This window comes from Populus trichocarpa, chromosome 6 (assembly GCF_000002775.5).
Source record: "Populus trichocarpa isolate Nisqually-1 chromosome 6, P.trichocarpa_v4.1, whole genome shotgun sequence".
Classification (NCBI taxonomy): Eukaryota; Viridiplantae; Streptophyta; class Magnoliopsida; order Malpighiales; family Salicaceae; genus Populus; species Populus trichocarpa.
The window spans coordinates 20,932,970-20,955,568 of NC_037290.2; the positions used below are offsets into that span (position 1 = coordinate 20,932,970).

Sequence of the window (22,599 nt, forward strand, 5' to 3'; positions counted from 1 at the left end):
ATCTCATCTACACCGAGAGTGAGAAATTTAATCTTAATATTCAATTGTCTTTATTGAAAACAAACAAAGACATAAAGATTCTGATATAAATCAACATAATTATGATTTATGCTCTTTATTTTAATTAGACCACTATCAATCTATGCCATATGAATTAGTCCCACAACTATGCATATTATGCTTGAATCATAAGATTATGATTTGTAATGATTGTTGTATGATTTGTATATATAAAAAAGCATAAATTATCTCCTTTACACTAAGAGTGAGAAATTCGATCTCGATATTCAATTGTCTTTATGGTATTGGATCTTTGTTAACCAAGCTATCACAAGCTTTAATATCATCATCCTCATTCTATTCGATAAAATTAAACACAAAGTAGTGGTGAGTCTGTGCAAATTTTAAGTTCAAGGGGTTTTTACTTGATGAGACATGCTAGAAAATAATATAAATCACATAGTGGGGTCTCACCTAACAATTTAAGCTTTTGAGTTGTGATGACTCTTTGACACTCAATAGATATATCAAGAAATTTCTGCCCACTAACATGTAGGGATGATAATGGAGTTGATTTTAGACAAGTTATGCTTCTCTCATTCCTTCATTATATTAATCAAGTTTAGGTAGAAGAGGATTTTTTATATTGGATTTGAAATGAGTTATGAGATTCTTCATTAATAAAAAAAAATTATTTTTATTTTTATAATTAATAGTTAATATTTAAGAAAAATAAACATTAATTTTGTATGAATATTGAATTTTATTAAAACACTTATACATAGTTAAATATAAGTAATCAAAATATATATCCAATAGATATTTATTTTAAAAGATTATTACTCATGAAATATTAGTAAAGAAATACTAAAAATAATATATATAATCAAGTAAAGGTTTTCCAAGGGATATATGTATGCTTCCTGCCCCGTCTCATTTATTTATCGTGGAAAAAATACCTCTTATACTTGTTTCCATCGAATCAAGTTTTATTAAGTACTGCAAATAATTTTAACATTTCTACTAAAATAGAGAAGACTAGAGAAATTAAAATATGAGCAAGATTCTTAATAAATTCTTGTATCCAAAACCTTAATTAAGTACTTTATTTGGAAAAAAATTTTTTAGCTTTGTTGGCCTAGAAAGAATTTGCCAAAATTAGGGAGTTTATATAAGTGAGTAGAATTGGTATATAATTTCTTAACTTAAACTTCTTATTTATATGAATTTCTAGAAATCCATATTTATTCTTTTAAGGAATAGAAGTCCTTTTAATCTTAATTTCCACATTTTATTTTATTTTCTAATTAAAATGAAATTAAACATTCAATATATAAGAACACGAAAACACACACACACACACACATATATATATATATATATAACTAACGACATAAATAATACTCAACTATGTATATTATTGTTTCTTTTTAAATGAAAGCATATACAAGAACAACACTTCTTTTGTACGGGGTTTGAGAATATGGTAATAGCTGCTTTTTAATGTGTTATTTTACTTAGAAATGCATCAAAATAATATATATTTTTTTATTTTTAAAATTTATTTTTAATATTAGTATATCAAAACAATACAAAAACATAAAAAAAAAATTTAATTTTTTTTTTAACAAACATCTATTTAGACCACACTCTCAAACATGAGATATATCCTTATACATCAAATATACATCAAATAGAAGGTTCACAAACCTTTACAATATGAATAATTACATGTAGAGTACATAAGCTATATGTAAGAAAAAAAAAATCAATTGCATATTACGTTTTACCTCTTCTTTGTAAATAAATAAAAAAAAAACTTATTTGTAATCCAAAATTATTAATAAGTGGATGTTTGGTAATGAAGTGCATTGTATTTTTTAAAAGTATTTTTAATTAAAAATATATTAAAATAAATTTATTTTTTTTTTTAAATACCAATACATCAAAATTATTAAAATTTAGAAGGGAAAACAGTTTAATTTTTTTTTAAATTGTATGTCTAATCATAAAAACAAACACTCCAACAGATGGTGGTAGTTACAAAGTTACCACGAATAGATGGCAGGTATCAGTTCTAAGCCTCTCGTTACATTACATGGCCTCAACTCCCAATACACCCATTTTTGGACATTAAAAAAAAAAAAACAAATGGAAATGAGACCTTCAAGGTTGGATTGTAAGTACATGGTCAAAAAATAAAGAACAAGGTTAGAAAGCACCAGGAAGAGACAAAGAAATCAATAAATTATTGCATTAATATACTGGTACTGTGAGTGTACAAAAAGACTTGCATGAAAGCTAATGTTCATTGGTTACTAGTGTGGAGTTCCATTACACTTGGGTGCATTTACCACCCCCTCCCCCCCCCCTCTCTCTCTCTCTCTCTCTCTTGCTTTCTTTTTGTTTGTTGCTTGAAAGTTTACAAAAAAAAATGGCTCTTGACAAATTAAAAGGGGTTTCTCTGGTTTCTGTGTGAGACCTAAGTTGATGCTTGCTTCTGCTTCTGCTTCTGTTCTGTGAGTATGCATGTCATCTTCTTAGTCTCACAAAATTTTGTCTTTTAATCAGAATTTCTCAGTTTTGACTCTGTCTTGAGTACCTGCTTCTTCTCTGTTTTATTTTCTTGGTTTCTTCACAGTGTATCTCCGGTTTATATGGTCGCGATCTTTGTACTCTAAGATGGGCTCATTTTATGTCTTGTTTATTTATTAATAAAGAAACTGTCTTCCATGTCTGTATTTTCACCTCATTTTCTTGTATTTTCCATTTTATTTGGTTGGTGTTTAATTGCTCTTTATAGTAACATGGTGATGCTCTTTTCTAGAATTTGATTCTTTTCTTAAATTAAAAAAAAACATTTCTGCCTCTTCTATCTTTCTTTACTTCGGCTAACAAAGCAGATTTTTTTTTTCTTGGGGGTTGTGTTTTACAATGGAAAAGTCTTTGGTGATATAAGTTATAGGAATTCTGTCCTTATTTCTCATATTCTTATGAGGTTGAATTCAGCAGAAAAATTGGTGAGAATTTTTTATTAAATCGTTGAACCTCCAGGAATTAGTTTGAACTCTTGAGATAAAGACGGTCAAAGCAATCAGTCAGGTCATTTCAGAGGGAATTTAATGGCTATGAAAACTTTTTATCTCAAAGAACATGAAGGAAGTGTCCATAATCCAAATGGGCAGTTGTCAACAGTGCCATGGTGGACTGCATTTGGGTCTCAGGCTGTTAATGGTGAATCGTGTGGCCTATTGAAGGCTTTACCCATAGAACAGCCTGCCGGTGGAGGTGAAACTGCTACTAAGCTCGCCAGGATGGGTACTGAGCAAGGGTTGGATAAAGGGAATATCACTCAATTCACTATATTTCCCGGTAAATCGTTCTCCTTTTCATGGTTTAGAAATTTGCATAGATGTCTTTCTGATTGTTTTGTTACTTTTTTTTTTTGGTAATTCTTGTCATTAGTTACGAATTTGCAGCTTCAAAAGGCATTGTGAAACTTTGTATTGTGCTCTGTATAACCTCTGGACTACAGCAGTTTGCACTATTTCTTAACACTTTTTTGCCACAAAATGATTGTTTTATGATCGAGGCTCGAGACAATGGAAGTTGTTTCTGCCCAAATGAGGATTTATAATTTAGCCAGTAATTAAGGGTCAAATAGGATATAAGAGTAGCTTTTCAGTTTTCATTCACAGTAGTGGATGTCCCCCCAAAAGGCTGGAAGCATGCAGTGGCAAGTTTAAGGTTGGAAGCATGTTTGAATCAAATTAGATAAACTAGAGTGTTAAGTGATATGGTAGATCGATCCATATTATTACTAAGAAGGGCACTTGTTGGTTTGTGGGAAATACAAAAATTTATGATTTCCCAGAATATAAAACAATAGTTACAATTTAACTCTTGATTCACCAAACAATGCTACCATACGCAATGTGTAGCTCACATGGCACACACAGGTTGCCACACATAACCTACACAGTGTCACTATGCACTCACAAGACACACAAATATGTCTGGCTGTAACTCAACCCACACACAACACAACACAATTTTTTTCTAAACCACACAAGGCACTGGTGTTTTTTTTTTTCCTTTTTTTTAAGGAAAAAAACACTAGACACACTTAAGAGAAGACCAAGTTCTTATATTTATAGAAGTTGTAACCAATAACAAGTTCTAACATTAAGTAGGAAATCATCTTTAAATAGGACTAACAACAAATACTAGGTCTAGTAGGACACCAATACCTATTAGGAGATCAAATTTCTAGGATATAAGGATTAAAGATTAATATCCACTTGGTTAATTTCCAACATGATTTCTGTTTAGAGAGTGGTAGATAAGGAATAGTTGTGTGTGAATAATGAACATTCATACTAGAATTTAGCCAAAAAAATCCACTTGAGAAAGATATATTATGAGAAAACTGGAACATTCACTGCTCAAATGTGCTGCGGCCATTTAGCTCTGAACGGTGCCCAAAGACTTGCATTATTTTTGGAGGACTTTTATACTGAAATGGATAAAATCATAAAATTAGTTCTTATATAATTTCAGAGCCAACAATGTCTATTCTATGCTAGATGCTTGATGAACTTAGGGATAAATAAATGTCCTAAAGAAGATTTCTTTCTCCTATGTATGATAAGGAATAAACTGAGGCAACATGAAAACATGATTGTTGCTAAACTAATCAAACATGTGCCAGAAAAAACATGGACTGTGATCTGATGTAATCAGATCCGTTTGCATGGAGAAAACATGTATCACCCGTTGGAAGAAATCGTGATCAATGATGATTGCATCTCGAAGTCATTTCTTGGCACGCAGATGCAGAAAGCAGCGCGGAAATGCTGCTTCAGTCATTCTGGAAAAGGGTAGCTTGAAATATGAAGTGCTCAACTGGTCTGACATGTCTTCATCTTTCATGGCCCAAAAGACCAGGTGATATCATAAGGGTGAAATACTGCTTCCTAGCATTTATATTTTCCAGAACCTGTTCAAAGACTATCTTCTTCCCATTTGATACACTGAATAGTTTATCAGAGAACTAGATACACTTGGTTATTTTGATCCATCGTTATAAAAGAAAGTATCACATGGAGTTCTGGTACCTAGTTGATAGATCAGCCATTCAAGTCCAAATTTATCCACCAATTGTTTTCTCTAGGCACTTTCAATATGACTATTTGTTAACCATCAAGGTAATTTCTCATTCAGGTGACTGCAAACCTTCAGGTGGTGGACAGAAATCTGTTCAGGGAGCCATTTCACTGCAAACAGCTCTGCCGGAATATTATGCTCATTTTGACCTGGGATTTGGTCAGCCTGTGGTGAGTGTTTTATTTCAATTAAGGTTTTATACTGGCAGTATTCAAACCTAGTTTATAGTGATTGATGGCTAATGGTTCGTACTTTGATAAACACGGCTGTAGATCTGCGCAAAGTATCCTGTCGTGGACCAATGTTATGGATTATTCTCAACTTTTGGACCTCAAATTTCGGTATGTGATCCTTCTCACAAGTGAAAATACATCTTTTGCAATAACATTTACCCATGTGAAGCAAAACAATCTCCATTCTACTAATTTGTAGTTTACTGAAAGTGATGTGGTCCGCTACTCCCCTTCATTCGAACAACTCCTAACAAAAATTTAAAAAATAATTGTGATAGAATAACCCTTTTTCATATTTGAGTTCTCTTTTATGCTTGAAGAGAACCAGTGACAAATTGACAACTAGAAATCTAGCAACTTCAACTAACTCCATGTTTATTCATAATAATGTAGGGCCGGATTATGCTCCCAATGAGCACGACCACAGATGATGTACCCATATATGTAAATGCGAAGCAATACCATGGAATCATAAGACGTAGGAAGTCCCGTGCAAAAGCTGCACTGGAGAATAAATTGCCCAGAAATCGTAAGGTATGATCTTGTGATTTGGATCCTCAATCTAGCACTATCTTTAGGACATAAAACTTCATATCATTCTAGATTGAAAATATGGTCAGACAAATTAGACCTCATAAGTAAACCCCTTCTCTCAATTCCTAGTCCAAAGACGCACATTAGTTCAAGTTTGTATGTTAGGGCAAGCCATTGTCATCTTCCCTCTGGAAAACATTTGACTCAAGTATCAATCTAATACTTAAGCTTCTTTGTTAACTAGCGACCACAATTATTCCTTTAGTTGATAACATGTTTAGGACAGATGGTGATTGATCCAATTATAATGGCACATGAATTCTTAGGTTGGGTGAAATGAATGCTTGATTCAGTAGCATGGTTCTTGTTATGGTTTTTGTATTTGAGATTCGACCATGCTTTCAATCTACCACTTAAAGCTAGTGGAAAGATTTTCTTCTTCTTTAAAGTAAATATCCCACCCTCGTTCTGGCTCAATAATTAAGTTTTTACTGTTGACAGCCTTATATGCACCGTTCACGCCATCTCCACGCAATGCGCCGACCAAGGGGATGCGGTGGCCGTTTCTTGAATACGAAAGAGTTGAATGATGGAAAAGGCATAACAGAGGCTAAGAAAGCTGGTGATTTTCAACTTTCGCAGCCAACTGGTTCTCAGAGTTCTGAAGTCCTGGAATCAGGTGGTGCAACTTTGAACTCAATGGAAGCAAATTGTGGTGGATCAAATCTCTCTGGGTCAGAAGTGACTAGTTTGTACAACAGGGTAGATTTCGATCGCTTCCCTTTCAATCATCATGGGCCAACTGTCCATGGTTTCTCAGGGATGGACGGAGGGCATGGCATTGGCATTGGCATGCCCAGTAAGTGGATTGCAGCAGCTGACAACTGCAGCAACCTCAAATAGCAAGGGAACGGATTGGGTTGGTGCTTGCATCATGCACAAGACCAAACCCCACCTTTGCTGGAACCTGACAACCAAATCGTGGCTTGAAGATGGACTTCACCATTTGGTTGTAAGGGCAAGTCGTTCTTGGCTCCTGTGCATTGATGGTATCTTTGCCATTCCATACAACCTTGCTGTCATGGATTGGTCAGAGGTGCTGAAACCATAATGCACTGTAACAAAACTTTGGGATTGGACAACATAATAAAGGGGTGTGTTTCTATCAATGAAACAAAGACACCCAGATGTGTGTGCTTGATTTGTTATCCTAAACTGTGTTGAAGCATGTTTGATGCTCTTGAAGTTTGATTTCTACTCTATGGTTGTAATAAATTGCTGTATGTTTGTGTTATCATCACTATTTGTAAGATTTAAAATATTGTCCCTTCTTCTGCGTGCAATTTGAAGGAACAATCCTGTGAAAAGCATTTGGGTCTTCGTTTCAATTTATGAGCCCAGCCCAAAACAAGGTACTCTATTTTCTTTTTATCACAGCTCTAACCGGGGAGTACATGCCACACCTGCCCAGTAAGAAGAGACTGGCCCAAAAGGACCAAAACTGATAAAAGCAAACCAAATTGAAAAAACAAAATAGAAATAAAATTCACGAACCTTATCTCTCTCTCCCTCTCTCTCTTCCAAAAAATATATCACCAAAACATTCCTGCCCTCCGTTTTCCTTTCTACTGTCTCGCATAATTTCGAAAAGAAAATGTCAGCTCTCTCCATGGCAGCTTCAACTATAACTTCCTCTCCATTACACACAAAGCTTTCAAACCTCTCCTTCACTCACTCTCCACTTCCACTCCCTTCCCACTTCTCATCAAAACCCTTACTTAAACCTCTAAAACCCCCCCAACTCAACAACCACGACTCTAATTCCCTTTCTCTCCTCTCCCTCCCTCATTTCCATGGCATTTTTGCTGCCTCCTCTGACAGTTTTGAATCTGGAACAGAAGAAAACACCACAGCTCTAGATGACCCACAAAGTGAAACGGACGAATTTGACCAAGAAATTGTAGAAGAAGAAGGAGATGTGGAGGCCATAAAAGCAACTGAAGAAGGCAAGCTTTATGTGGGAAATCTACCATATTCAATGACTTCTTCGGAATTGACTGAGGTTTTTGAGGAAGCTGGTCGTGTTTTCAGTGCTGAGGTTTGACTTCTTTTGTCTCCTTACTAATTGGATTTGGATATTCTTTTTTCTTCTTTATTCGCTGCCTTTTGGAGTATTAGACAAATGAATTATGCTCATGGTTCTTCTTTTTTTTCATTTGGGTTTTAAGGTTATTTATGATCGAGTTACGGATAGGAGCAGGGGCTTTGGGTTTGTTACCATGGGAAGTGTTGAAGAAGCTAAAAAGGCGATTCAGATGTTCAATGGAACAGTAAGTGACTTCTTTTTTTGGATTTGTTAAGCTATCTATGATTTCGAGTGCAATGACTTTACAAAATTTTTAGTTTTGCATTGATGTGATCTGTTATGAGGTTGTTTGAAGTATGTATTGTGGAGGTGGAGAATGCTCATTTCTCTAATCAATTGCAGTTACTGATTTCTCTTTTGTCAATAACGTTAGCAATCCATCTTGCTCCCTTACCAATTGTCAGCATTTCGTTTAGTGTTGTTGTTGCGTTGAGCTGGTGCAAAACCAATCATATGTTTATTGCAATTTCTGCATTGCTAAAAAATGAATTGTAGGTTGGTTTCAAATGAAGTTTCAGATGGTTAGCAACTGAATATGTACTAGTTCTTTATTTGAATACAAAGAATCCAAACTCTAATTGGTGGTGTTAGAGAATGCCTTGTCAACTAAAGAGTTTCTTTATGGAAATCTTGTTCTGAACTTGGAACTTGGCATAACTTGCTCCTATCCATATCCCCAACTATATATTTTATTCCTCATGTGTGCTTTTTTCTAGATGCATGTTATCGAAGTTGAGAACTGTGTTTATATTTGATTGCCGCTAATTGAGCTCCTTACGAGAAGATGAAAAATGGTAATGATGATGTTGGTAATGGTTGACAGCAATTTGGAGGTCGATCTGTGAGGGTGAACTTCCCAGAAGTGCCAAGGGGAGGTGAGAGGGAAGTAATGGGACCAAGGATACAGAGTGGCTACAAGGGGTTTATAGACAGCGAACACAAGATATATGCAGGAAACCTTGGTTGGCGCCTCACATCTGAGGGTCTTAGAGACGCATTTGCTAACCAGCCAGGGGTATTAAGTGCCAAAGTCATCTACGAGAGGGACTCAAGAAGATCACGAGGTTTTGGCTTTGTCTCTTTTGAATCTGCTGAGAATGCAGAAGCTGCTTTAGAAGCCATGAATGGAGAGGTAAAACCGGATTCTGCTATTGCTTTTGCATCCTTGAATCATTTTGCTTGTTCATTTTTTTTATCAGCTGATGTGTAATTATACTAGGAGGTGGAAGGGCGGCCTATGCGATTGAATTTGGCCGGAGAAAGATCACCTCCTCCTTCAGCCAAGGAAAATAACACAGAAAACAATCTTGAGAGCGGTGAATTGCTGTCCAGCTTTGGAACCTGAGAGGACCATGTGAATTCCACGGATGTTTAAATATGCTGTTAGATGGAGCGCTGTGGGAAGATATAGCCATAAATTTCCAAGTCTTGACTCAATATGGGACCTCTTTTGATTATTTTTTTTGTTTTGCTCCAAAATTGTATACAAGCTGGCTCGTATAAATTCCATAGAAGAAGATTAAAGTACAAGCTTATGGACTCCAGTCATTTGCTGTGCACTTGGAGTGATGCAGCTCTGGATTGTAAAAAATAAATAAATACTGTGCCAATTTTAATATTAACCTTGTTGTGGCGTGTGCAGAGTTTTGATGGTTAAATTTTATCTTTTCGTTGGTCTGGATCCCTCATTTCTTGTGGTTCTTGAATAGTAGCAAATCCGCCTCCAGTATCATCAAGGAGTATGCAATCAGGGGTTGAATGATATCAATAGAAACAAATCGATCTTCAGTTGATTCGCAGTTCAAATTAGAAAATGTTCTTCCTACTATTTTTTTTTTCTAATTGCTATTCTATAAATGGGATGGATTGTGCGATGCTATTTTATAATTGATTGGATCTTTGGAATGATATTTATTATTTTTTTCAAAATAAATTAAAGAAAAAAAGACTAAAAATGAGTCTTTTGACATATCAAATTAATATGGAAGATCTAACTCATGGAAACAATTGTATTCAAGGGATCAAGAATGATATCATTTTTTATATAAAAAATTCAGCTTTTAACGAAAAACCAAATAATAAGCGGAAATTCTAAGTTTCAAAAACAGAGTGATATTTCGGTTTTGAATTTTGTAGACTCGGTTAACCATAAACCACATGCCTTGAGATGGAAGCATCATTGATGGCATCAAAAAATGGAGAAGAGGGACTGGCAGCGCCAAAACCAGTGAGTTTTCCTTCACGGCTTTAGCAAAGCCACTGGAAGTTCATTGAGAATCAAGATGACCGGCAAGAAGAGCATTGCCAGCGGAACCCAAATCTCGGGGAAAGAAAACCCTGCAGGCAATGTCTAATATATTTATTTTCTTCTAGAAGGCAATCGTATTTCACTCTTGCAAACCCTTTGGAATTCAAGAAACATTTTAGTTTCTGCAAGCAATGTCAACATTTCAAGCCAGGAATTTCAGGGGCCTTGATCGCATCATCTCTGACTGCAATACCGATCCACTAAAAACCATTACAACCTTCTCTTTCTTTTTGTACCAAAATCTGCATTGATAGAGATAAATGCATCTACCATAGCTTTGGCTTCTTAAGAAGATGGCCTGTGAATTAATCTATCCAGCAGAGCAATTCATCTCATGCCACTATGTCCAAAGACTCTGCAACAAAATAAAAAAAGAAATCTAACAAAATTAAGGGTAACAGAAACCTGAAACTATCACCTCTATATAGATTATTGAATGAAAGGAGTTTTTTGCAATCTTCTGCACTACCAGTAAATGAACGAGTGACCCCGCCGTTGAATCTGCCAAACCACAATTTACTATACGGACATCAGTTACAAATAACATCAACACAGGCCATCAAAGGAAAAGAGTTATAGATTGGTGAAATTTATTTTTAATGCCCGAACCACATTTTAAACCATGTCTTTCGTTTTTTACTCAATTTCGATGCATTTGGAGCATGAAATGGTTATCCCAGAAAAGGAAGCGTTTTCAAGTTGAACCATTAATATGCAAGGCATCGGGCGGTCGTGTGCTCGTAGAAAATGAAATAATTTGTCAATATAACTGATGTATGCCCACACAGTACAGTTTTTAGAGCTATCTATTTCAGAAAGAAATATAGGGTTTAATTTTCATATCTATGTTTCTTACTTTTATTAGGACCCTTTAATTTTTTTGGGTGCCGATAAATAAACACCTCGAGTAGACATTTAGCTGAAAAACGAAATAAAAACCTTGATTCCTTTGCAATATTGAGGGCGTCTCCTCTTTTATCTTGGTTTCCTTAAGATTTAGTGTGTCTCTCTCGATTCGGAAATCTTGTTATGGTTCAACAACAATAGTTTATGCAAAAGACTACAGGGCACCCAAAACAAAGATGATAAAACAAAATTTGAATAGCCAGCATTGTGTGGTTCTTTCATCGACGAAGAGGGCAAACTGACCTACCTTGTTACGCTCTACAATTTCACAGAAACCTGCAGCAGCCGCATGCATATGTAGAAACATTGGTGAGTTTGTGGCATATGCTAATTCAAACTGCTTCTCAAAATACTTGTTTGCCATTATGGATAAATAAGGTGCCAATATGTAGTAGGAGCGGATGAAAATGGTAGCGAGCAAAGAACTCCAGAAGGAACATTTCTGTCAGAAATGGCTTACTTCTTTTGAATAATCTGATGGGCAAAAGTGAAGCCTGTCATGATCATTTTATTAGTTTCTGAGATAGACTCTTAAAAGCCAACCATCTCATGGATAATTCTAAAATTGGCCTTAAACGAATATACAACTCTTTCACTCCATGAACATAAGACTAAACTTCATTCCTGATTCAAGCGAAGCTGAAGTTTACTTTATATGGGGTGGAGCCTAGAATGTTTAATTAATGATCATTTGATTGATTTATTCTGTGCAAGTTTATGAGATTCTGCAAAAACTAATCAGACCATGCTACATGGTTCACCAACATTACAAGGAACATAATTAATTAGCATAAACTTGAAACTTAAGAAACATAAAACAGAAGTCCTATGATTATCCTCTCACCAACATTATAACTACTGGTATGTGTATCTTGACTATTAATTTCCAATTGTTCCCTCAACACAGGAAAAGAGTGATTGTCTAAACAAAAGCACAGGAAAAAAGGGTTGATATTTCTAACTAGGAATATGATGCCCTCCGACACTACTAACAACTGGCTGCTGGTACACTGGTACTGGATGCATACTGTCTGTCCACAACCTCAAGCAGTTTGTTGGCTATTCCACTAGCATAAACACATGATCCTTCGTTTATCTGCAACATCAAGAGTACATGTCTTAATTAATGTCCATTGAAACCCACCATTTTAGTTAATTATGTGCATAACATAAGGAATTAATTAATCAAAGCTGCTAGCTGATATACATGATAAAAACTGACCTTAGTGTTGAACAGAAAGCTGTAGTAATCCCCAATAAGGCCACCAGCAGCATGGTGGAGATCAAGCTGAAGCTCATCAAGGACTTTGGAAACAGATAACAAGCAATTAACCTTCTTTCTCTGAACAAGTTTAATTGTAACTTCATCTTCGATTAGGCGAACATCTACCTCGGTATGCTTGGATTTCCTCTGAAGCCAAGAACTCCTTAATGAACCATTATTGTATGTTGACTGATCTTGTTCAACCTTCGTGTTAGAATTCTCAAGAACGTCTACCCCACCATCTTCTTCAGGCTTGCGCCTTTTGATTCTCTCTCTGCCGTTTCTCTTCTTCTCCACTAGTAATTTCAGCTCCTCAACCGTCCGAAGAAGTTCTTTGATATAGTTAATTGCATCTCCAACCACAGATGCCCTATCATTCTACCCCACCAAATAACGTATAATTAGTATCCAAGTATATGAAACCGAATAATTCTGATTTATATATAGTAATCAGGCAAATATGATGATAGAGTTGATCAGGTGATATTTATTAAGCAGTACCTTGGAAGGATTTGGAACCAAGTTCCTCAAGGCAGTATACTTTCCATTCAGGTGCTCTCTCCTTTGGCGTTCTGTTGCAAAATGCTTAGTAACCTTGCCAGATTTCCTGATTCCCTTGCCAATACATGCCATTTCTGCAGTAAACTCAAAAACCCCATCTCCATGACCCCCATCTTGGTAACTTAGACCTCCTCCACTTAGTCCATCCACGTGATCACCCCCTTGGCCACCGCCAAACAAGGGTGCAGGCAAACCATAGCCATGTGGTGGTAAAGAATGAACCAATTCCCTAAACTGTGGAGCAAGTGGGTTTGAGTCGAAAAGCACAGATGTACTGTCCACCCCCATAAAGCCCGAGGGAGTCTTATGGGCAGGGTTTGTAAAGGAAATTGATGAATTCGGAAGCAAAGTGGATGTTGATGTGCATCTGGGAAGGTTGAAAAGATTGAGAAGGTCAGGTAGCAAGGAGGATGGTGTATTAGCAGTAGCATTAAAGTTGCCATTTTGATCAAGTACTTGGTGCATCTCTTGGAATTGAATGGTATTGGGATCCCAATTTGAGGGGTGGTCATATGACAGGACTTGATGATGATTTGTAGGGTACTGTTCCATTAAATGGTGGCAGTTGTTGTTAAAAGCCATGTGATGTTGAAGTTGAATTTCTTCCATAGAGGCAGCAGCAGCAGATTCTTCTTGGTGGTAATGATTAGAGAGCTCTTCCATGGAGAGCTTGAAACTTTCTTCAAAGCTGCTTGTGGTACTGCTACCTGTCATGAATGGTGAAACTTGACAAAACCCATCATCATTCCCACCTTCTACTATGGAGTTGTTGGTTTCAAAGCAGGCTGTCTCTTCATACATGTTTAGGATGATCAATCGACCTTGGTGCCCTTTTGTCTCCTGCAATATTAGTTAGAAACCAATAATTAGACACCCAAAAAGGAAAGCAAGAAATGAAATGAAATGAAATGAAATTTATGAGTTCATGATAAAAAAAAAACCAAAATCAAAGGAAATCAAAGTTGACACTACTAGCTAGTACTCCATCAAAGAGCTTACAAAGAAAAAAGGATTGCAGGTTCAGAGAGAGAGAGAGAGAGAGAGGTTTGGAATTTTATTCTCCTATATATGAAGAAGGGGAAAGGAGGTGGTAGGAGAGGAAAGGGCACTGAAAGTTGTAACTGAATCCTGAATATTATATAAAGATATTAATAAAATAATGCTAATAAAAAGGGTTCATAATTTGTCGAAAGGATTGCTGTGTACCTCGAATACAATAGAAGGGCCCTTTTGAATAAAATGTTCTCAGGATGGCAAAAACAATAAAAAATAAAAACTTGTGGTGTTGAGAAATTCACACAATTTGCGGGGATATGGAAGCAAAAGGATGGTTGATAGTTCAGGTCGGAGTGGTGGTGTGTGGGTGGTCCCCACAATTCGATAAATTATTCCATCCATCCCTTCCATGCAAATTGCTAGCTCAAACCAACTTCCGAAACCGTCTATCCTTCAATTCTTCAATATTATATATAATATTGTACCCTTGCGAGTACTACTCCCTAATATCTCATCTCTTCTTTCTTCCAGGGGCAAAATATCTTTTCGCTAGATTTATTTGTAATTTTAGATTTATTTGGGGTATTTTAATATTTTTATAATTTTGTATACAGTGCACTTACTTGATTATCTTAAAAGGTACAAAAAATAAAAATAAATAAATTAATTAGTATAGGAGCTTTATCATGATTTCCTTTAACTATGCACAGTATAAGGCATATTTGTGATTTCATATTGTTTTAGGTCTAACTACCTAGAGTACGTGTGTGGCTTGGCTTAATTACGAGAGCGGCTTGACGGCAATTGACAAAATATATCATCCAATATATCATAATTTTTATTTATTTTAATATTTTTTAGGGTTATAAAAAATATTTAGTCCCCAACATAGAGGTGAAAGATTATTATTTTTTTTAAGATAATGTTTTTTTTATTCTTTAGCATTTAATTTATTTCGATATTAGGCTCCTTTTTGTGGTTTTTATATGAATTTTTACTAATTTTAAAAATAACATAAGTTATCTCAAGTTTTTTTATTTGTCGTTCATTGTTATTTTTTTAATCATATTATTAAATTAACTTGGTTTAATGGATCCAATTAAGTCAATTACCCGAGTCTCTAATTCTTCTTTCTTCTTCAAGAACACTGGTCTGAGCCGCGTCATGGCACGAACCACCGTTCTATATTTGCTGAGCTATTTTTTGGATTTTTTTAATTGATTTTTTTTTTCATTTCAGACCTTCAATATTTGGTTAATTTGAATCACGGTTTCTAATTTGTTTCGATTTGGATTTCATGGTGTTATCACGAGCACATATTCCAAATAAAAAATTTCACAGGTTAAACATGGTTGGTGCTAGTTAATTCAATATGTTAGTATTTTAATTATTTTTTTTAAAAGTCACCTAGTACATTACCATCTCAATATTTTAAAAATTCTTACATGAAAATTTAAAAATTCTTACATCAAACTCTTTAACTTCCTGGCATCTTTACATTTTTTATAAGGTTATAAAAAAAAAATAGTAGTTTCTAACCAAAGTAGCTAGCTACAATGCAATGGGATTTAATTAGGCTCGATGCTTGAAACTTCTTTATTTAATTTTTTACCGTAATAAGATGGAATTTGTTACAGAATCATGGAAAGCTTGTGCTCTGTTTCCAAGTCTTGGTTATAGGCTGATTAATTGCCTATTTATTTAACAATAAGAATCAATTCAGGGCCAATTTTGCAGCAGTGTTCTTCTGTGTTCAAGCGTCTAAAGAACAACACTTCTGTCTACTAGCTTGATAATTTATATTAAAGAGTAAACAAGAACTAAGAACAATTTGTAACACAAATCAACCCCTGCAGCCTTTTGTTTTCGACAATAATAACATCAAGCAACTCAGTAAAGAAAATTTCAGTCGCTAATAAGTCGTCTGCGTTTTCGATGGGCTTCATATTTGCTCCTGGGATTTTACATTCAATAACAAAAATACCATTTGTTTTTTCCTGGCACAAAGACTTCTAGCAAAATAGATGAGCTGGGTGCTACAGTGCCTGTGCTGGAGAAGAGATGCATATTTAGGGTTAAAAATAGCAAAGGTTAAGCAACTGATAAAGATGGCAGCAATGACTAGCAGCAGGTACGAACTTCTCTAGCTATGTCAGGAGTATCAGCACACTTTGCTTTTCTTTTTCTCCCATCGATCAGACTATGGTCAGGCCGCTGCTGTCCATCTTCTCCGCAGTCCACAGTACATTAATGGCGTTGCCCAGTACTCATTACATTTGACTACTCCATGGATTCTGAGCCTTCAAGTTCAAGGGCATTACAGGTAGAGCTTATCAATGCACAGGCCTTCAAACAAAATATCCTATGTACATTTAAATTTGTTAGATGCTGTAGTATATAATGTCTTTTAAAATTCTGAAATATATTAAAATATTTTTTTACTTTTAATATCATTACATTAAAATTTATTTTTTTTAGACCAAAAACTTTTAAAATATAGTCAAACGTAATTATAAAGCAAGGAAAAACATCATGTCTTTTTTTTTATGTGTGCACACAAATTTCGATGAAGATTGGGACTTTTTTTTTTCCTGCGGTGATCCCAATAATGAGCATCCCTTCAGTACGAATTTTTAAAGTAACTGCAACGGAGGACATTTAAGTTCGAAGTATGCATAGAAATTTAGATAAATTGTGAAATTAGTATCTACAATATAAATAAATACTGAAATAGAATATGATAAAAAAAGGTTTGATGACATATCACTGCCTAAACTGTAACATTATTAAAATATTGTGGTGTTTCTTAATTACAATATCCGATAAAATATAGTACTTTCAAAAAAATCATTTTAAAAATCAACTAGACATTAAATAAAACGGTTGGAAAGTAACCAAAATGATCAAATTATTTTGACTATTATAAAGTTTTGGGTTATTTTCGTGTTTTAAGCCTAAAAAAATTAATAAAATCATAATTTTTTTAAATATAAAATTTTAGAGAGTTAAATTTTTTACAATTTTATCAAAACTTGAATAGAGTTTTTTCTATATAAAAATTATACCTAAGATTTTGTCTTGTTTAAAATTTAGGGTTGATTTGGGTTTTTTTCTCTTTTCTTTCTATAATGTATGTCAATTTTATATCTCACGTGTTTGTCGAGTTAACTTGTTTATATAATTTTTTTTTGTATAAAACAAATTGACTCGATGCACTGCCTCGGACAAAAAAATAAAACTAATGAATCTCTAAAAGCCAGTTCCATAGGCACATCAAACTGGATAGTTTGTAGGAGGTAAGCTTGTTGCGTGCTGCCACTACTCGTATCTTCTTCTTCTTCTTTTAAACCCTGCAGTTTTCTGGAGGTCCGAGGTCATTAATAAGGGCAAATGCGAAACTGTAGAAATATGGGATACTTGTTGACGCCCAGCCCATTAGAAGGGATATGTGATTTGGGCTGTCTACAAATGAGCTGGAATACAATTGCATGAGCCCAGTTCACTTAAGGCCATGAAACTAATAGGCCCATTTAAGGACCCAGGAAATGCTACTGTAAGGACCAGAAACCTAGGCCGAAGCTGCATCAACTAACATAGTTTTTTATGTTGGAATATATTAAAATGATATTTTTTTAATTTTAAAAAATTATTTTTAAAATTAACACATCAAAAAAATTTAAAATATATAAAAAAATTAATTTTTAATAAAAAAAATTTAGAACAAATTTAAAAAAACACGAATTCTAGATGCTCACTGACTTGGACGGTGGCTATAGTTTGCTAAACAACTTCCAAAAAGAAGGCCTCATTTTATATGCCCTAATAGGGTGTCTCGATGCTGGTTCAATTTTTTTCAAATGTGAAAAAAGAATATTTAGGTGATGAGTATTAAAGAAGCAAGAAAAATTTTAGATGTGTGTCATTGACTTCACTGGGTTAAAAAAGCTTTATTAATTTAATAATATAATAAGAAAAGATATCGATAGCAAAAAATAAATTAGCAATAATTAACCATAAAAATAAGTTGTCAATTACTAGAGAGGAAAAGAAAGAAAAGACTGTTGAAGACTCATTGTCTCTTCACTATAGACATTGTCTCACGACTAGTAAGTGCTCATAGAAAAAGTCCTAATATCATTGTGAAAAGTTGGTACGACAACACCAAAAGAGACCACCTGTGCCATCAAAGAAACGATTCAAAAGTAAACCAAACAAAATATTCTGAAATGAACATCTTATTCTTATATCTAATCAATTAATTTAAGGAAAAGTTTTCTTTTAAAAAAAAGCTAATTTAACAAATAAAACAACAAATAAAAATCTCAAGATATCTTGAGTCATTTTTAAATTAGTAAAAAATTCTATAAAAAATAAAAAAAATATCGACATCAATCTCGAACTAGATAAATATTAAAGGATGAAACTGAAAAAACAAGAGCTTAATAAAAGAAAAAAAAGTCTCCTAAACGCGTAACCCGTGAAATCCTAAACCCGAGTTTAATCAAGAAGCTTAATTTTTAAACAATTTAATGTTGAAAGATGAAACCGGAAAAAAAATATCAATTTAGAAAATTTACCGAAGTAAAAAAAAATAGTAATCAAAAGAATGAGGATCAAATTTGATTGGAAAAAAAAATTAAAGGAGAATAAAATAAGAAAACAAGTTCAATTTAAAAAATTATCTCAAATAAAATAAATAGCAATCAAAAGAATAAAGACCAAATCTAACATATAAAGAAATTGAAGGAGGATAAAATTGAAAAAAAAATTAATTTTATAAATTATTTCAAATAAAACAAATGGTAATTAAAAGAACAAAGACCGAATTTGAAGGAAAAACAAATTGAAAGCTTGCTTTAAAAATTTGGGCAAGATAAAAAATCAAGAAGGAGAGAGAAAAGATGAGGGGATTGGCCACCAATGCCAAACCAACCGTTGACCACACACATCATTCAAGGATGAAGGGGTCGTCGAGATGATTCTAATGTTGTCTTGGAAGCTGGTGTTTGGCTACCGGGCGATAACGCATGCACCGCTTGAAGGGTGATCATTACCGACACACTGATGTGCCCACGCATCAACTCTTTTTTTAAAAAAAATATTCATGTTATTGAATCACCAAATAACCTTTAAGTGAGTTTGATTATAGCAAAAAAAAAAAAAAAACCCTTGATAAAAATACGTAAAAGCTCCTAAATGTAAGTTAAATAAATCTTTTTTTTAGGATAATTTAATAATTTTATTGTGCTAAAAAAAATACAAAAATGGCCGTGTATTTTAGTTAATTAAATCTTTTTTTTAAATATAATTTAATAATTTTATTGTGCTAACAGAAAAAGATTTATATGTTACAATCAATCTAATAATGATTATTGTATTACGTGAAAAGATTTTTGTGGGAAGGGTGAAATAGCATGGTCAAACACGGACCCTTCTTAGATTTTTTTTTAATTTAATTTTTATTATCTATTGTATTAGGAAACTTTCAGGTGAGATTCTCCCCGATTTTCGTGTGCAGTATTTCCTGGGGGGTGAAAAACAAAATCATAATCTCCTTCGGATCTTGAACATGTGACTTTCTGCATAGAGATTTTTATTTTATTTTAAAACTCCCCAGGAACTTCAACCTTTCTGTGCCAATGTTAAGATTCTTTCCTTTGGCATTCTGTTGATTGATGAAGCATGTTATGATTTTGTTGATTTTAGGGAACACCATAGCTGAAAGCAAATACTGCAGAAACTGACTTCTTCGCTGCAAAACTTCCCCTGTTCTAGACCTGGATAGATAACTTTGACCTTGAGCAATTATTGACGTCTAATTATAAGATTTGATAAGTCCAGGAGATGCTGCCTTCTCCCTCGTGTCCTTCCATTTCTTTATTCAGTCAAAGTCCCCTGTTGCCAAGTGGGAGTCGTTGAAACTCCGAGGCCACCTTCGTTGACGCAGAAGATTACAATTTACAAGGACAACGCATAAAAAATGGGGCATTTTTATATGGATAGTTGCTTACATGGAGAGGCATGGCCCATGATCAACACAACGCGTAGAACATGCCAAGAAGAATTGAAGATTCGTACAACTAAAATCCCAAATATTAGTTACAGAAAAGAACCTAAATACAAAACGGGGTGTGCGTCTACAATATATTCCTGGGCAGGCCCGTAAAGGAATCCATGGCATTCCCCACCTGGATGCACTCACAAACATAAAACTGCCCATGAATTCCTATGATTTTCCATCTCACTGGCTCTAATCATCTGCAAGACTATGACCCCCGAATATCAAAATTCAACTCCCCAAAGCAGAAAATAATAAACAACGCAACAGGAAAAAGAAGAAAAAAATGTTCATCGTATGGAAAGCTAAAATGAAGGAAATAAAAAGGATTGCAGCAAGAGATGTAGCCTTGAAATATGTCACACATATCAATCCTAGACAGCATCACTTCTTTTTCTCCCACGGCCGCACAGAGAGGAGCACCACCAATATGATGATCAGCAATATAATAATGGCATAACAAGTCCATTTCCTGGAATTTCTCTGTAGTTTCCTGGCAGTCTGCAGCTGCTGGGTGCCGCCCCGCACATAAGAATTAGCTCTTTGCACATGGCTCTCAATGTCATCCAATTGTTCGCCTTGATGTTCAACCAATACTGCCATGTCCATAAACACTTGGTGAAGCTCCTTTAGATTGTTTTCCAAATCTTTCACAGCATCATGCCTTTCCTGAATTTCATTTATCGTGTCCAAAATCCTGCCTCTCCCCTGTTGTTGAATTGCTTTCTGGAGAAATGTCTCACTCTCACCTGAATCGTACCAAAATGCTCAATCCATTAGACAAATGCAACAAATTCATCTCATTCTTGGATACAAACACCCAGAAAGCACTGAAAATTTATTTGAATGGTAAAGTAATTTAGTGCCGTCCCAAATGACCAAAATCAAATTCCATGAACACCAATACAAACTAATTGAGAAAATTTTTAGATAGAGTTTGTATTTGCAAATGGAAAAGGCTATCAGCAATCACCAACCAGCTCATCCGTCATGGGTTGCCACATATGTGAGATGAGCAAGCATTACTATTCCCTCACACATGCTTGACCGACTGTCTAAATTATCCCTCCTTTCAATTATTGCAAATCAATTTTGTATAAGGTTCGAATCAATTTTACTATGCAAATAAATCATGTTTCTTTAGCCATATATCCAAAGTCAACCCTAATCTTGGATCAAATCCAAAAATTGTAACAAAGATCAATCACTAACCTGTAGAGATCAACAGATCAAGAGTCTTCTCATCAGGATTTTCACCAGTCACAGTAAAATACCTTCTCTCCACAGTCTCTCTATACTCCGTGGTTATCTTCTGTCTCAACCCATTAAAACTCTCCATCAAATCCTTCAACTTCTTCCTCAACCCACTCACCACCGAAGTCCTAGTCCTATCCGAAGAAGACCCCGGTCCACACCCAGGAAGACTCCGGTTCGCTGCATTAGACCGGTCCAAGGCCTCTAACCGGACCTTGATCAGCTTTGCCCTTTTCAACGCCAGAGCAACATCAGCATCCATCTTGGACCTCATGTCCTTGACAGCCCTCGCGTTGTGCAGAGTCTTACTTTGCTCATGTGAAGACCGCATATTCTCATTAAGTCTTTCCAACTCCTTGAGCTCATCTTTGATCGACTCTACATCTTCAAAGAACTTGTCAAGGTTAACCCCACCGCCGGTGGACTGCGCTTCGGACATCTGAATTACATGGTGATCCGGGGAGGCTTCTTCGCTGTGGAAGCGAGAGAAGGAGCCGGAAAAGAGGTCATTCATGTTTTACCGAGAGAATCTTAATATCAAGATGATGAGAGAGAATTTTGTAAAAGAAAGGATTTTACAGAAGATTTTTATAGCTATGGATAAATGGCAGGCTGGCTGGCTGAGGAAGGTGGGACTGGTCAAAGGTGGGTTTCTGGTTCAAGTTCAACAACTCCTTTTCAATCCTTTATTTTGAAGGAAGAGGAGGAGGAGGAAGGTGATCTATGATTGAAGTTAATGTATTAGTGATGAAGACAGATATGGAGGAAGGGAAAGGGTGAGTTATTGGAGATTTAGATTTTTCTTTGAAGGTGACTTTCCTGGAAAATGAAAGAGGAAAGATCGTAGAAAAAACTAAAGAAGGAAGGAAGAGGTCTCGCCGAGTGAAGGGTATTGAAGGATTGATAAGCACATAACGTGTGGATTTTTGAGTTTTAAAAGACGGTAGGAAAAGGAGGGTTTATTATTATTATTATTATTATTATTATTATGTAACAGAGTGGACTTTGTCATATTGATTTTGTAGTGATCTAATCGCTACTTTGATGCTGTTTTCAATTTTGAGCGAGAAGAAGATGGATTTTGAAGGGACAAGTACTTGAATGATAAAAACAGAAGGATATTTTATTTGAATTACTTTATAATTTCAAGTTTTTTAATAATTTTTAAAAATA

At 34.9% G+C, this 22,599-nt stretch overlaps 4 protein-coding genes across 7 annotated transcripts; 2 read left to right on the forward strand and 2 right to left on the reverse strand.

The window, feature by feature from the left end:
* The first annotated feature begins 2,358 nt into the window (after positions 1–2,358).
* Positions 2,359–7,321, forward strand: LOC7479478 (nuclear transcription factor Y subunit A-10). 4 transcript variants are annotated; one of them, XM_006381876.3, is made up of 6 exons: positions 2,359–2,519; positions 3,055–3,372; positions 5,224–5,336; positions 5,439–5,507; positions 5,793–5,933; positions 6,435–7,321. In XM_006381876.3, exons 2-6 carry the CDS (start codon positions 3,123–3,125, stop codon positions 6,834–6,836), a joined length of 975 nt encoding a protein of 324 aa, XP_006381938.1. In that variant the 5' UTR covers positions 2,359–2,519; positions 3,055–3,122; the 3' UTR covers positions 6,837–7,321. The 4 variants fall into 4 exon arrangements, with proteins under 4 accessions (XP_006381938.1, XP_024459810.1, XP_052309909.1 ...); XM_052453949.1 differs by having other exon boundaries at positions 2,372–2,519; positions 2,642–3,372; XM_006381877.3 differs by lacking the exon at positions 2,359–2,519 and adding an exon at positions 4,712–4,947 and having other exon boundaries at positions 3,223–3,372.
* Positions 7,322–7,462: 141 nt separating this feature from the next.
* On the forward strand, positions 7,463–9,720 carry LOC7497651 (RNA-binding protein CP33, chloroplastic). Its single transcript, XM_002309221.4, has 4 exons — positions 7,463–8,031; positions 8,162–8,263; positions 8,903–9,211; positions 9,299–9,720. Exons 1-4 carry the CDS (start codon positions 7,588–7,590, stop codon positions 9,422–9,424), a joined length of 981 nt encoding a protein of 326 aa, XP_002309257.4. The 5' UTR covers positions 7,463–7,587; the 3' UTR covers positions 9,425–9,720.
* A 2,339-nt stretch (positions 9,721–12,059) lies between these two features.
* LOC7497650 (transcription factor bHLH91) lies at positions 12,060–14,266 on the reverse strand. Its single transcript, XM_002308291.4, has 4 exons — positions 14,118–14,266; positions 13,059–13,958; positions 12,516–12,935; positions 12,060–12,389 (listed from the first exon to the last, which is right to left on the reverse strand). The coding sequence occupies exons 2-4, from the start codon at positions 13,917–13,919 to the stop codon at positions 12,282–12,284; spliced, it is 1,389 nt and encodes a 462-aa protein (XP_002308327.4). The 5' UTR covers positions 13,920–13,958; positions 14,118–14,266; the 3' UTR covers positions 12,060–12,281.
* A 5,822-nt stretch (positions 14,267–20,088) lies between these two features.
* LOC7479477 (syntaxin-121) lies at positions 20,089–22,363 on the reverse strand. The gene is made up of 2 exons (XM_002308290.4): positions 21,385–22,363; positions 20,089–20,921 (listed from the first exon to the last, which is right to left on the reverse strand). Exons 1-2 carry the CDS (start codon positions 21,938–21,940, stop codon positions 20,557–20,559), a joined length of 921 nt encoding a protein of 306 aa, XP_002308326.1. The 5' UTR covers positions 21,941–22,363; the 3' UTR covers positions 20,089–20,556.
* Between the last annotated feature and the right edge of the window lie 236 nt (positions 22,364–22,599).

What these genes read in the sequence shown, in the direction of transcription:
- LOC7497651 (XM_002309221.4), top strand. Translation starts at nt 7,588, where the DNA reads ATGTCAGCTCTCTCCATGGCAGCTTCAACTATAACTTCCTCTCCATTA. An exon ending in GTCGTGTTTTCAGTGCTGAG is followed by an intron (nt 8,032 to 8,161) that starts GTTTGACTTCTT and finishes TTGGGTTTTAAG; the next exon opens with GTTATTTATGATCGAGTTAC. An exon ending in TAGAAGCCATGAATGGAGAG is followed by an intron (nt 9,212 to 9,298) that starts GTAAAACCGGAT and finishes TAATTATACTAG; the next exon opens with GAGGTGGAAGGGCGGCCTAT.
- LOC7497650 (XM_002308291.4), bottom strand. Translation starts at nt 13,919, where the DNA reads ATGTATGAAGAGACAGCCTGCTTTGAAACCAACAACTCCATAGTAGAA. An exon ending in TGGTTCCAAATCCTTCCAAG is followed by an intron (nt 12,936 to 13,058) that starts GTACTGCTTAAT and finishes TTGGTGGGGTAG; the next exon opens with AATGATAGGGCATCTGTGGT. An exon ending in GCTTTCTGTTCAACACTAAG is followed by an intron (nt 12,390 to 12,515) that starts GTCAGTTTTTAT and finishes TTGATGTTGCAG; the next exon opens with ATAAACGAAGGATCATGTGT.
- LOC7479477 (XM_002308290.4), bottom strand. Translation starts at nt 21,940, where the DNA reads ATGAATGACCTCTTTTCCGGCTCCTTCTCTCGCTTCCACAGCGAAGAA. An exon ending in TGATCTGTTGATCTCTACAG is followed by an intron (nt 20,922 to 21,384) that starts GTTAGTGATTGA and finishes GGTACGATTCAG; the next exon opens with GTGAGAGTGAGACATTTCTC.
- LOC7479478 (XM_006381876.3), top strand. Translation starts at nt 3,123, where the DNA reads ATGGCTATGAAAACTTTTTATCTCAAAGAACATGAAGGAAGTGTCCAT. An exon ending in TCAATTCACTATATTTCCCG is followed by an intron (nt 3,373 to 5,223) that starts GTAAATCGTTCT and finishes TTTCTCATTCAG; the next exon opens with GTGACTGCAAACCTTCAGGT. An exon ending in AATTGCCCAGAAATCGTAAG is followed by an intron (nt 5,934 to 6,434) that starts GTATGATCTTGT and finishes TACTGTTGACAG; the next exon opens with CCTTATATGCACCGTTCACG.